General features: G+C 45.4%; 1 protein-coding gene across 2 annotated transcripts in view; it reads left to right on the forward strand.

Annotated features, from left to right (window-relative positions):
- The first annotated feature begins 435 nt into the window (after window positions 1-435).
- LOC106599390 (protein patched homolog 1) overlaps window positions 436-13,591 on the forward strand; it is a 35,028-nt gene continuing 21,872 nt past the window's right edge. Inside the window, exons 1-2 of one of the 2 annotated variants that reach the window (XM_045714664.1) lie at window positions 436-966; window positions 2,876-3,068. In XM_045714664.1, the coding sequence (XP_045570620.1) occupies window positions 820-966; window positions 2,876-3,068 (340 nt within the window). In that variant the 5' untranslated portion in view covers window positions 436-819. The remainder of the gene's footprint in view (window positions 967-2,875; window positions 3,069-13,591) is intronic. The other variant, XM_014190600.2, reaches the window with a different exon arrangement.

The following is a 13,591-nucleotide window of genomic DNA, read 5'->3' on the forward strand; positions in this document are numbered from 1 at the left end:
CGTTAAAAGTAACCTTGAATGTTTTACAGTTAATAATACTTGGTTTACTTTATAAAGTTAAAAACTCTCATGCCAATAGATAAGGCTAGTTTAGTACACAATTTAGACTATTCAGTCCCTTGTATTTATGTGTGAGAAACTACTCGATTAATTTCTACTTTTATTTATATCCGACTCTGGATTCAAAAATAAGTGGTCTGTTTTATCAATAGATGGCATGTGTGATTGCTTCTTATAACCGAGATAAGGCAATTGGGAGTGTGCAGAACAGGGCAGGCAGCAGTGTGCTGAGTTTATTGAAAGAGTTCCTCTCTCTGACGCCCCCTCGCTCTCCCCCCTCCCCTCGATTTGAAGGGCTGCCTGGGTGGTCTCCCCCTCTCTCCACTTTGGTGAGCTGTTGCTTAGCAGCTAATAATAGGAGATGTTTGCAAAGTAATTTGCCTCTTCCTTGGCCAATGAGAACCAGAGCGCTTTTCCATCAAACCACCCTTTTCAGGATTTGCAGAGGGGCTAACTTCTCCAAATGTTACTGCTACGGGATCAGAGGCAGACTTAAGAGATCTGATCGAGACGTTCCTACTTCGAAATGTTGTTTTATAAGCTATTAGGACGGATGAAGACTGAAGGATCTATACGGATTTGGGCACATAATGTTGGGATGGAGTTGCAAGACTTTGGCTCAAGGAAAGACTAGAATATATTATCCAAACTTTTACCCGGTGGATGCGTTAGTATTCTATCTTGGATTATTGTCGCTTTTGCTGAACTCGCACTGTTTCTCTCTTGCTTTGCTCTGTGCTTTGTTTTCTTGTTTGGACTATGGCCTCGGATCCCAGAGTCCCAGGGGCCGGTGTTTTTGGAGATTTACCCCCAAATTATATGCGTTCTCCGCCGCCAGTAAACTCAGATCTTCTCCGGAGACCCAGCTACTGCCACGCTGCTTTCGCATTAAAACAGATTTCTAAGGTGATGAAATGCTTTCGATGGAATATGCTTACTGTTTCATTCATCGTCTCTGTGAATGAGTGTTATGTTCTGGTACTTTTGCGGAAACTGATGTTACTACTACTCGAATGGAGGAATATCAATTGAGGGAGTTTTATGTCAACATGTCATACAATGTGATATTTCGCTGTTACATTGTAACATTTACTGGCACGCACTGATTTCACACTTACAGCCCGGATCCCCCTATGAATGAGAATAACTTTATCCATTCATTTTTAGAAGCAATACAACTCCAAATAGTTATTTCTGCGTGTGTGGGATCTGTTCAACTCTATTTGTAAGAAGTTAGACTCAGGGTCCCCGTTGTGGGCTAGTTTGTTTGAAAATGCAGTGGGTCTTACAGCGGAATTCACTGATTACGTTTTATCTGACAAAGCATCACTGGACCGCATGAACACTTGGAAATGTGTCAAAACTCCTAAGTGAAACCAAAACATCTGTCCAGTGTCTGTACTAGACCGGTGACATTGTTTGTAAAGTTTGAAAGGGTATAGTAGAAGGTCTTCAGACAGTGTTTTCATTTTAAATTATAGGAGTAGAGATTTTTGGTATAGGAACTGCTTATTGTCAAATCCTTGCATAGCCTGTAAGAAGGTATGTAGCCTATAAAGGAAAGTACGGTGTAGGCTACATCACTCCTGACTCAAATATGTGCAATCTTGTAATCTTTCAACTTCCATTTAAAACTAGGAGTTGCGTTAGTGCACAACAGCATTAGGTTTCATATTTTTTACCAGGAGGTTGTTAGGGGCAGCTGGCTGAGTGTTTAAAAAAGGAAATATAGTAAGATTGGACAAAAATGGAAGTCCTAGTCCAAGTACACAAAAGTGTTCAAATCAAATTGTATTGGTCACTTACACATATTTAGCAGATGTTATTGCTGGTGGAGCGAAATGCTGTTCCTAGCTCCAACAGAGCAGTAATATTTAACAGTGCAGTACTATCTAAAACGATTCACAACAAAACACACACATCTAAAAGTAAAAGAATGGAATTAAGAAATATATAAATATTAGATTGAGCAATGTTGGAGTGGCATTGACTAAAATACAGTAGAATAGAATACAGTATATACATATGAAATGAGTAAGGCAGTATGTAAACACGATAGCCTCTAGTAGATGCTTATTTAATCCTAGTTGTTATTAGTGTATTATTCATGTATAGTAGGCTACACAAGAACAGCATAGAGTACTTTATATCCCATTTGACAACTATGCTGTTTATTTTTGTTAAGTCCAAACCATGTAACCATAATTGTGATGTCATGGGTTTTGATTCCATAGCAAACCCCCATGCCTCTGGTGATGAGTGGCACCCTGACCTCGCTTGTGCCAACTGTGAGGGCCAATTCCAATCCAAAGACTGGCCATTGCTTGACCCTTTTTTATGTTGGGCCCTCAATGACCTACTAACACTTAGGTTTCTGGCTGGTTATATTCTGATATTCACATGGTCTCTAGATCTGACATTATCTCAGTGATGTATTTCACATAGATATGATTTGCTTACAGGACAACTGACATGAAGACTCTCACGTAGCTGACTAATACAGTAGATACTGTAATGTTGAACATGCCCTTAAGTATGTCGCATTATCACAATGAAAGTCATACTCGAGTTAGCTATCTTATTAGCATAGCATTCTCTGCCCTTGTAGTTGATTCTTAGTAATACTAGAAAGACTACTATATTGAGTTTTTTTTATTATCTTACAGTTAGATGCAATGTAGTCTTCCATTAGTGAATACTTGTACTTGTCTATGCCATAGCCATACATTCCATGTAATGCAATCGGTTGTTATTAACGTGTAATAACAATGTAATAACACTTTTCTCTCCCTCCATGTTCCTCCTGTCTCTTTAGGGGAAGGCTGTGGGTCAGAAAGCCCCGTTGTGGGTTCGGGCGAGGTTCCAGGCTCTTCTCTTTTCTTTGGGCTGTCACATCCAGCGACATTGTGGAAAAGTCCTTTTCATTGGACTGCTTGTGTTCAGTGCCTTGTCTGTGGGTTTGCGGGTCGCTGCCATTGAGACGGACATTGAGCAACTATGGGTTGAAGGTGAGTCTGGCGTTTCAGTTTCGGGGTATGGTTTGGGGGGTTGTCTGGGAAGGGGAGAAAGGGGTCGTTTCTTTGCCCAAATGAACTTGTTGGAGACATTTTGCCATCTAAACTACTGAAGGGGGGACAGGAAACTGTATGGGTGCTGTCTGACTGATTTGTCGATCAGTAGTTGAGATGGCTGTTTTTTTTTTAGAGACGATGCTCTACAGTTGTTATTCATGATTGGGTGATATATAAAAATGTGTTGTTTTTTTTCTTTGTAATTTTTAGTAAAATTGAAAGTTGTGATACTTTGTAAGCTCTGCACTTTTGAGTGTGTTGTTTGCTGATGCCAAAGTTGCTTTGCATTGAGAATGGGTCAAGATATTCCTACTTTATTGCACACAAGGAGCTAGCATTGTTGTTCCCTGCATATGCAGGCCTTCTCTTGTTCTTCTCATCAGCCTTGTTTTGTTTGCCATGGTGGTTCCATGATCCATGTATTATTTGCCGTCCTTTCTGTGTGCAGGCTGGGTTATCTGTGCATATTCGGGCAGCTTTATTTGGTTTTCACACTGCCAAATTCCTTTTAAGCCCCCTAGGCTTTTGCCGCACTCCTGATCCCAAGAGCAGATGGGCTGTGTGAATCGTTAGCCATCTTTGAGGAGCTGACCCTCCCCCCTAGCTCCCTGTGTGGTCCTTAACTATTCTTGGATTCCATTCAACAATAAAGGCACCCCCTTTCCTACAAAAATATGTTAATATGACTGAAGATTTCCCACCTGTTTTGGACATTCTAAAAAGAGTCACAGCAGTTGTAGTATAAACACTCCCTAAAGGTTGTATCTTTCAGTATCTGTGTATTTTATTCCTTACCAACACTTTGGCTGGGAAGGGGACTACTCACTTGTTGTCAATGAAATGCCTGTGGTCTGACACACTGTGTTTGAGTTTTTGTCAGATTGGTGAAGCCAAAGATTTTCAGATTTACTTGTCAGATTGTAGTTGTTGTCTGAGTCTGACTCACAAACAAGATGTGAAATTATCGCCGTGTAATTTGTCATGATCATAGTATTTTGGTAATGTGCTAGTGTGTATTTCATACACATTAAATAAACTAACCGTTTGTCTTCTGAAAGGAGGTTGTTAGATGTAGCCATAGGGTTTGTTATGCCTAATCATGGAGTCATTCTGAGAGTGAAATGCCCAAATGCTGAAAAGGAATGCTGTTCCTTTAAGAGGCAGTGCCCATGTTTCTAAAGTTTCTGCCTGTGTTGTTTCCCCCAATAGCCCATTGACAAAGCTGCTCAGAGTTGAATGAAAAGTAAGTGGTTTGGTAACAAGGAGAGGTTAGATCTTCTCACACACACACACACGCACGCACGCACGCACGCACGCACGCACGCACGCACGCACGCACACACACACACACACACACACACACACACACACACACACACACACACACACACACACACACACACACACACACACACACACACACACACTTTCACAAAAGGGAGGAAATATTTCCTAATAGAACAGAGAAGTTCATTGCTCTCTTAGAAAAGATGAGTGTCCAAAGAACATTATTTTATTCATCAACAACTTACAGTCTGGACTCAAACTTTAAAAATAGCAAGTGTAGAAGGCTTAATCTTTTCTCATTACAGAACGTACGTCTATAGGGTCTTCTTGTCAACACATGCAGAGGTGTATTCTAACCACATATGAGGGATGAGGGTGCTGATATGAGGACTCCTGGGCTCACACTTGGCCAGCTGGGAGTTCCTGAGAGCATATGCCCTCCATCATATATCCTCAGGCCATATCTGTCCCCAACTCAACCCCCACCCAAATGTCATGTTTGCCACCATGCTAGTGTAGATGTCTGGCTGCTTGTGAAGTCAGACCACCAGGCTTCTTACCTTAGCCTACCCTATACCCTACCTGGCCTACCCAATTCTACCCAACCCTAACCTAGCCCAGGATAATGTGCTAACACTTGTGCCATAGGACAATAGAAAATAGTGTTTTGGAGAGAATTTGTTTTCCGACCCTGATAATGCAAATCCCTGCTGTACACTGTCACTACAGCCGTAGCTGGGACTAGTGTGTCTGTTCTGAATGTTGATATGCTATTGATGGTATATAAACCAGTAGTTGGTGCTAGTCAGAAACATATGGGAGTAGGTTTCTTCAAACTGAGGAAAGGTGTGGTAGTTAAACATATGGTACCTGTTAAGGTGTATATATGGGGTTGTGACAGATACAAGCCTAAACGGTTCTTTCTCTAGGTGGACAGACTACTTCCACTGGTTGGCTAATATAGACAGAGTGCTGACTAAATTCAGCTAAGGAACCTTTTTTTGTTAGTCATATGTTGTTTTCCTTTGGACATTTTTTGCTCCTGCAGAAGCAATGAAGAGCAAGCAACAACACAGGAAAGGGGGCTAGCAGTCATGGGTGGGACCTGGGGAGAATGTGACCTAGTGTGTATTGTCTGTAGGAAGAAAAGGGGAATAATAAAGTGAAGTGTAGGGAGATGAGGTTGGGGTTGGGGGTGGGGGAGCATTGGGGTTGAAGGTTTTAGGGGTATACACTTCAACATTTTCCCATTCCCTAAAAACAACAGTATGGCTTCTCTCTCAGGACACATTTCTCTCACCAGTTCAAGCAGGACTTAGAAGAAAAGGTATATTGCCTGGGTAGGGAGTTGTTTTTTCTGGATGTAATATATGTTTAGCTATAGCGTTATTACTATGGCAACAGTAGATTACCCAAAGGTTTGATATTTTGTAGTGGGTAAAATATACCACCAAAGAGCAGCAAAAAGTTTTGAAAAGAGCATTCAGAGTGGAAAATAAATGTTTACATGTAATGTACAAGTATGTACTTGTAGCCCACATGAACTAAGCCCATCCTTCTTGACACAGTTTTGATGATCTTGACAGACATGTACACACAGACAAGCTGTGCAAATATTACAAAGTGACTTGGGATTTGTGTTTTAAAAAGAGACTGTAGAAGTGGGGAAAATAACATATACAGAGAGCATGAATGACCTACTCCACATGGCAAACAGTAGGTACCTTCTAGAGCCCTAGCAGCACGAGGGGAACAGTAGGTACCTTCTAGAGTCCTAGCAGCACGAGGGGAACAGTAGGTACCTTCTAGAGCCCTAGCAGCACGAGGGGAACAGTAGGTACCTTCTAGAGTCCTAGCAGCACGAGGGGAACAGTAGGTACCTTCTAGAGCCCTAGCAGCACGAGGGGAACAGTTGGTACCTTCTAGAGCCCTAGCAGCACGAGGGGAACAGTTGGTACCTTCTAGAGCCCTAGCAGCACGAGGAGAACAGTATGTACCTTCTAGAGTCCTAGCAGCACGAGGAGAACAGTATGTACCTTCTAGACTCTAGCAGCACGAGGGGAACAGTAGGTACCTTCTAGAGCCCTAGCAGCACGAGGGGAACAGTTGGTACCTTCTAGAGTCCTAGCAGCACGAGGGGAACAGTAGGTACCTTCTAGAGTCCTAGCAGCACGAGGAGAACAGTATGTACCTTCTAGAGTCCTAGCAGCACGAGGGGAACAGTTGGTACCTTCTAGAGTCCTAGCAGCACGAGGGGAACAGTTGGTACCTTCTAGAGCCCTAGCAGCACGAGGGGAACAGTAGGTACCTTCTAGAGCCCTAGCAGCACGAGGGGAACATGTGGACGCTTCAGTGTTTGGAACAGTTATCTAAACAAAAATGCAAGGTAAATGCTATAATTAATCAGAAAATACACAGTCTTCCAGTTCAGGGTCTGCTACAAGAGAATGAAAGGTCTATGAGGCATTATTGGAGGTGAATGGCAAGCCACAGAGCCCCAGCTAGATAAATAAACTCCAACTGCTGAGCCTCAGACCTCACCAGTAGAAAGAACAAACAAGGCCAGAGTCAACCTGGGTCAGTTGAAAATGTTTATTTCAACCCCCCCCAACCCTCTCCCTCCCTTCCTTCGTTCCCCCCACACCTCCCACCACTCTGCAATCATCCAGCCTCAGTTCTTTCCTCAAGGAACAGACACGGGCTGAATGCAAAAGCTCACCAGCTCCCTCAATTATTGAAGTCGCCATTAACCGTCCACTGTGGACAGAATTATAATATACAGTGCTAAGTTATATCCTTTTTTGGATATTTACAGTATTAAAGCAGTGACTCATAGCTGTGTATCTTTTCAAGTTATGTAGTGTTTATGGGACTTGTCTTTTTTACATGTATAATTACATTTCAGCACTATATGTAACTGTAGACCTGTTTAGCATCCTGTATTTTATGTTGCTTGAAAGTCATTGCAGACACTGGTGTGCATTTTTGGGAGTGCTGAAGGCCTATCTCTGTTACAGACCTCCTGCAAGCACAGTCTCACACATCTCCTGTATAATCTCTATTTCATTCACTTGGACAGTTTCTTAAATCCTGCCAAAAGAGATTGTTCTCCTTGGTCAACTTTAAATAGAGTGACACCAGTCACCTTTTTGGGTAGAGTTTGCCCGTTTTCCTCTCCGCTTGCCCCCTCTGGAAAAAGAAGAATGGAGAAAAACATTTTCTTTGTACTTGGTGTGGAGGGGGGGGAGAAATGGTCCTTGGGCTCAATAAATGTATTTCTAGGCTGAATGAGACCAGCAATTTGGGACATTTTTGCCTTTCACCATGGGATGAATGTATGTTTCAACCACACATTAAGCTGCATTAGCAGCCAGTGGAGTGCCTAATGTGACTATTTTTCGCAGCAGCCAACACTAGGGATGATTAGCATAATTAGTACAGGCAAGCCTATACATATGGAAATGTAAAGTGCCTAAATGCCAACACCAGTGGAAATTTATGTCAATGCTGACAGAAGTATCAAGATCTGAATAGATTGTAACTGAAACGGATTCTTTTTGCCTTTCACTTTCAATGGTATTTTTACAGTTCTTCCTCTCAAATTGAACTTCATTTCTCATCCTCTCACTTTTTGGGGGGAAGGAATACCTCACTGTCCTCTCCTTTTACCACCTTGTCCAATTCAGACACTCCCCCCCACCCCCTCAAACATACACACACACACACACACAGACCGACACACACTGTATTTCTATAGTTAAGGTAGAAAGCCAAGCCCCCCCATGCCTGCATTGTTTTATTTGCTGGGAAAAAGTCTTGGTCCATTTGCTTTTGTTGTGAAAGTTCCCTCTTTATTTTTTCCTGTTTGTTGGGAAACATCTGAAAGAAATTCAGGAGGGGTGTGACAAAAGCCTGCATTCAATCTCTGCTGACCTGCCTGGTTTCTCTCTGAATTAGGAGCCTCTCTATCTGCTAAGTAACACATTGAACTGGGATGGGGAGGTGCTGCTGAACTTGTAAAAGGATGGCCTATAGAAAATGGCAGTAGAACTAAAGCTTGATTTCAGTAAAGACTTGTTTCGCTCTCTGCCAGCCAGGGCCAAATCTATCCCTCTGCTTTTATACTGCATGCTTTTTTTTTATGGATAACAAAGAGCGGAGAAAGGGCAAGATGACGGACTGACAGTTCCTAAACAGAACCATTCCAGCAAAGTCTATTTTCTATGTGAATGTATTTGAGTGAGTGGCGAGGCTGTGTGCGCATTTAAGTTTGTACCTCTGTGATTTTGCATCCTAGAAGGTCTAATCTGTGCTACAGTACAACACCGTATATTCTCTGTTTTATTCCTTTGGCGGCTGAAGCAGGTAAAGCATGTCTCTTCCAGCATGTCTCTTCCTTGTGGGACTTCCTCCAAAGCAGCATGGGTCCTTTCAGTGGCCTCCTAATCCAGCTAATCTGGCCCACAACACTTTGAAGGTGGTCTCCGCTAATGGAGACTGGAATTGGACCTAGAGCTTGCATGCGAATGGTGCTGCTGCTGGCTCAGTCCTAATTGTTAACTGGGTTAATAATTGGGGGGGTTTTGTGATGGCGCCTAAAAGTCTCTGAGCGAAGCTGGAGAAGTAGCTCGGCTTCTTGTGTGGGACTTCTTCCTCATTTGATTGGATACATTGTGTTGCCTTTGACCAACACTTTTTGAGTTTGATCTCAACTGTTTACAATCACTAAACCTGTGCAGATGTATAGGCAGACAACATAACAGACAGTCATCGAGAGGATATACATTGATACAGTATGGTATGGTATGGGCATCTCCTGTGAGGTCTGTGGGGCTGGTCTTTTCCTGGGTGGTGGTGGGCTGGACATGAGGGAGATTGGAGCTGACAGGGTCCATCAGTGGTCTGACACCAAGGAGCAGGGGGCTTCATCTCCTTGGTTAATTACATGCCACTTTCCATACTGCCCACTGATAGGGGAGCTAACACACACACACACACACACACACACACACACACACACACACACACACACACACACACACACACACACACACACCAGCCTGATAGGTCTGCCTGGCCCTGGGTCCGGACTCTGGGTGGGAGGCCTTCTCCCTGAAACCTGCTACCATTGTCTGTCTGTCTCTGGCCAGCCCCAACCCCCAGCCTTCTTCTGAGAAGAAGTGAGGACCCCATCTGGATGGAGATTAGCTTCAGCTTTAGCATAGGAATGGCTATGGTAGGCAGTCCTCGCTCCACTATGTCTGTGATATAAACACGTTTGACTGATGGATAGAATCCCTGCATATGCTTGCAAGATGAGATGGACCATAACTGGGGATGAATTGGTCTGTAAAGGGGGTGTCACCTCCGGTGGTTGAAGTGAAAAATGGAACAGAGGGAGAACAAATGGAGGTGCTTTTCTTGGAGCGCAGCATCTTGACTGGAGTGGCTTTGTGAAGAAGTATGGGCTCCCTGATCTCTTCAACCATGTTATGTTGATATGATTTACTGCTATCTTATTTCCCCATCCAATATGGGATTGTTGAAGGACGCTGATAGCTACATGTCTTAGGTTTTGACAACTGTCTCTTAATTAAAAGTTATTTTGGCTTAATGCTAACCCTTCACATGGGTTTCTGCAGGTTTTCAAAGGACCCCAAATCCAGACACTTCTCTATAACCTTCCTGACTGCTTTGTGAAAAGTATTTGGGCGCCTGTCTCTTTAATGGCTCCTGGTTGCAGGCTGAGTGGATCAGAGCAGAGAGTGGATCAGAGCAGAGAGTGGATCAGAGCAGAGAGTGGATCAGAGCAGAGAGTGGATCAGAGCAGAGAGTGAAGCAGAGCAGAGAGTGGATCAGAGCAGAGAGTGAAGCAGAGAAGAGAGTGAAGCAGAGCGGAGAGTGAAGCAGAGCAGAGAGTGGATCAGAGCAGAGAGTGGATCAGAGCAGAGAGGGGATCAAAGCAGAGAGTGGATCAGAGCAGAGAGTGAAGCAGAGCAGAGAGTGGATCAGAGCAGAGAGTGAAGCAGAGCAGAGAGTGGATCAGAGCAGAGTGAAGCAGAGCAGAGAGTGGATCAGAGCAGAGAGTGAAGCAGAGCAGAGAGTGGATCAGAGCAGAGAGTGGATCAGAGCAGAGAGTGAAGCAGAGCAGAGAGTGGATCAGAGCAGAGAGTGGATCAGAGCAGAGAGTGAAGCAGAGCAGAGAGTGGATCAGAGCAGAGAGTGGATCAGAGCAGAGAGGGGATCAAAGCAGAGAGTGGATCCAAGCAGAGAGTGGATCAGAGCAGAGAATGGAGCAGAGCAGAGAGTGGATCAGAGCAGAGAGTGGATCAGAGCAGAGAGTGGATCAGAGCAGAGAGTGAAGCAGAGCAGAGAGTGGATCAGAGCAGAGAGTGGATCAGAGCAGAGAGTGAAGCAGAGCAGAGAGTGGATCAGAGCAGAGAGTGGATCAGAGCAGAGAGTGAAGCAGAGCAGAGAGTGAAGCAGAGCAGAGAGTGGAGCAGAGCAGAGAGTGGAGCAGAGCAGAGAGTGGATCAGAGCAGAGAGGGGATCAGAGCAGAGAGTGGATCAGAGCAGAGAGTGGATCAGAGCAGAGTGAAGCAGAGCAGAGAGTGGATCAGAGCAGAGAGTGAAGCAGAGCAGAGAGTGGATCAGAGCAGAGAGTGTATCAGAGCAGAGAGTGAAGCAGAGCAGAGAGTGGATCAGAGCAGAGAGTGGATCAGAGCAGAGAGTGAAGCAGAGCAGAGAGTGGATCAGAGCAGAGAGGGGATCAAAGCAGAGAGTGAAGCAGAGCAGAGAGTGAAGCAGAGCAGAGAGTGAAGCAGAGCAGAGAGTGGATCCGAGCAGAGAGTGGATCAGAGCAGAGAGTGGAGCAGAGCAGAGAGTGGATCAGAGCAGAGAGTGGATCAGAGCAGAGAGTGGATCAGAGCAGAGAGTGAAGCAGAGCAGAGAGTGGATCAGAGCAGAGAGTGGATCAGAGCAGAGAGTGAAGCAGAGCAGAGAGTGAAGCAGAGCAGAGAGTGGATCAGAGCAGAGAGTGGATCAGAGCAGAGAGTGGATCAGAGCAGAGAGTGAAGCAGAGCAGAGAGTGGATCAGAGCAGAGAGTGGATCAGAGCAGAGAGTGAAGCAGAGCAGAGAGTGAAGCAGAGCAGAGAGTGAAGCAGCGCAGGAGAGTTGAGCAGAGAGTGGATCAGAGCAGAGAGTGAAGCAGAGCAGAGAGTGGATCAGAGCAGAGAGTGGATCAGAGCAGAGAGTGGATCAGAGCAGAGAGTGAAGCAGAGCAGAGAGTGAAGCAGAGCAGAGAGTGGATCAGAGCAGAGAGTGGATCAGAGCAGAGAGTGAAGCAGAGCAGAGAGTGGATCAGAGCAGAGAGTGGATCAGAGCAGAGAGTGAAGCAGAGCAGAGAGTGAAGCAGAGCAGACAGTGAAGCAGCGCAGGAGAGTTGAGCAGAGAGTGGAGCAGAGCAGGAGAGTGGAGCAGAGCAGAGGGTGGAGCAGAGCAGCGAGTGGAACAGAGCAGAGAGTGGAGCAGAGAGTGGAGCAGAGAGTGGAGCAGAGAGTGGAGCAGAGCAGAGAGTGGAGCAGAGCAGAGAGTGGATCAGAGCAGAGAGTGGAGCAGAGAGTGGAGCAGAGCTAGTGAAGCAGAGGGTGGAGCAGAGCAGAGGGTGGAGCAGAGCAGACAGTGGAGCAGAGCAGAGAGTGGAGCAGAGAGTGGAGCAGAGAGTGGAGCAGAGCTAGTGAAGCAGAGGGTGGAGCAGAGGGTGGAGCAGAGCAGAGGGTAGAGCAGAGAGTGGAGCAGAGCAGAGAGTGGAGCAGAGCAGAGAGTGGAGCAGAGCAGAGGGTGGAGCAGAGCAGAGAGTGGAGCAGAGCAGAGAGTGGAGCAGAGCAGAGAGTGGAGCAGAGCTAGTGAAGCCTCCATCTGGTGAGTGGTTGAGCTCTCTCTCACAGAGCAGAGCAGTGACTGAGTGTCGGGCCGGGGCCCCAACCGGGGTTCTAGCTGGGTGGTCCAGATGGGCGGAACGAGACACAAATAGCTATAATTTACTTCAGGATCCCTGTAATTACAGTCCCAAAGCTTGAAAGTCAGTTCCTGTAGATGCCCCAATGTATTAAATATGAGCGCAATGTCTCAAGTCAAACAAGTGTGTCTTCTTAAGTCTGGTTTGATTTTAATCAGAGTTCGAAAACAAGTTAACACGTACTAGTGTGTATGTACCCTGGGTGTTTCAGGTTGTTGTTCATTGGATAGGACAGTTTGTTCATGAGTGGCACCAAGGCTGACTTCAAAAGTGATGGCTTCACAAACATAAAGCACTTTGCTTTTGATTATTTGGTGGAAAGGCACATTCTGCATTATCACAAATTACATTAGCTTACCTTATTTTATGAATTCACAAGTAGGCTATGAAGGCTAGAAGAAAGCCGTGAAAGATTGTGATGTGTTTCCAAGCCAGTTATAACTTGATCTTACACTTCGAGACCCGTTTTTCTCCTCCCTCAATTAGAGGAGCTGGCTCAGGATTGGGGGAGGTGGTGCGAGGAAGACAGACAGAGGACGAGAGAGAGAGAGGGAGAGAAGCGGAGAGAGGGAGAGAAGCGGAGAGGCGAGGTGGCCACAGCGAGAGCCAGCCTCTGCGGAATTGTCATGTAGTGGAACACGGAGGGGCAGACGAGCCCACTCTGATCCAGAGCGGTGTGTTTCATGTGCCCTTGGCATGGCCACAGATACCCTGCTCACTCTTTTCAGGGCAGCCTCTGGTAATTAGGGGGCTGGACTCCAGAGTTTCCTCTCAGGGCTTTGATGCTTTCATCCCAGCTCTGCATACCACATCAACAGAATTTCTGCCTCGTTGTTCTCCCTCATCCAACCCTGGCACCACCTTTTGTTCTTTCTCTCTCCTAGCTTCTCCCTCTCCTTCTCTGATGGGTTAGTTCTGGTATGGTGGAAGTTTGCTGTAAAGCATGGATAGCATATCGTGCCTTCGTTTTTTACTGAAACCGTCTGTCTAGGCTAGAGGCTGTGTTTTTGGCTGTTTCAGTTTCTTACACATTCAAGCCCCAGGTGAAACAGACTGTGAAACTGGGGATGGTGGTGCTGCCATTCTGTGTCGTGCCGTGTTGTTAGTGATGGGGTTTGGGCACAGTGAGGAGGATTTCCCTAACAGAACACATCT

Source organism: Salmo salar, chromosome ssa03 (genome assembly GCF_905237065.1).
Source record: "Salmo salar chromosome ssa03, Ssal_v3.1, whole genome shotgun sequence".
In the NCBI taxonomy this organism is placed as follows: domain Eukaryota; kingdom Metazoa; phylum Chordata; class Actinopteri; order Salmoniformes; family Salmonidae; genus Salmo; species Salmo salar.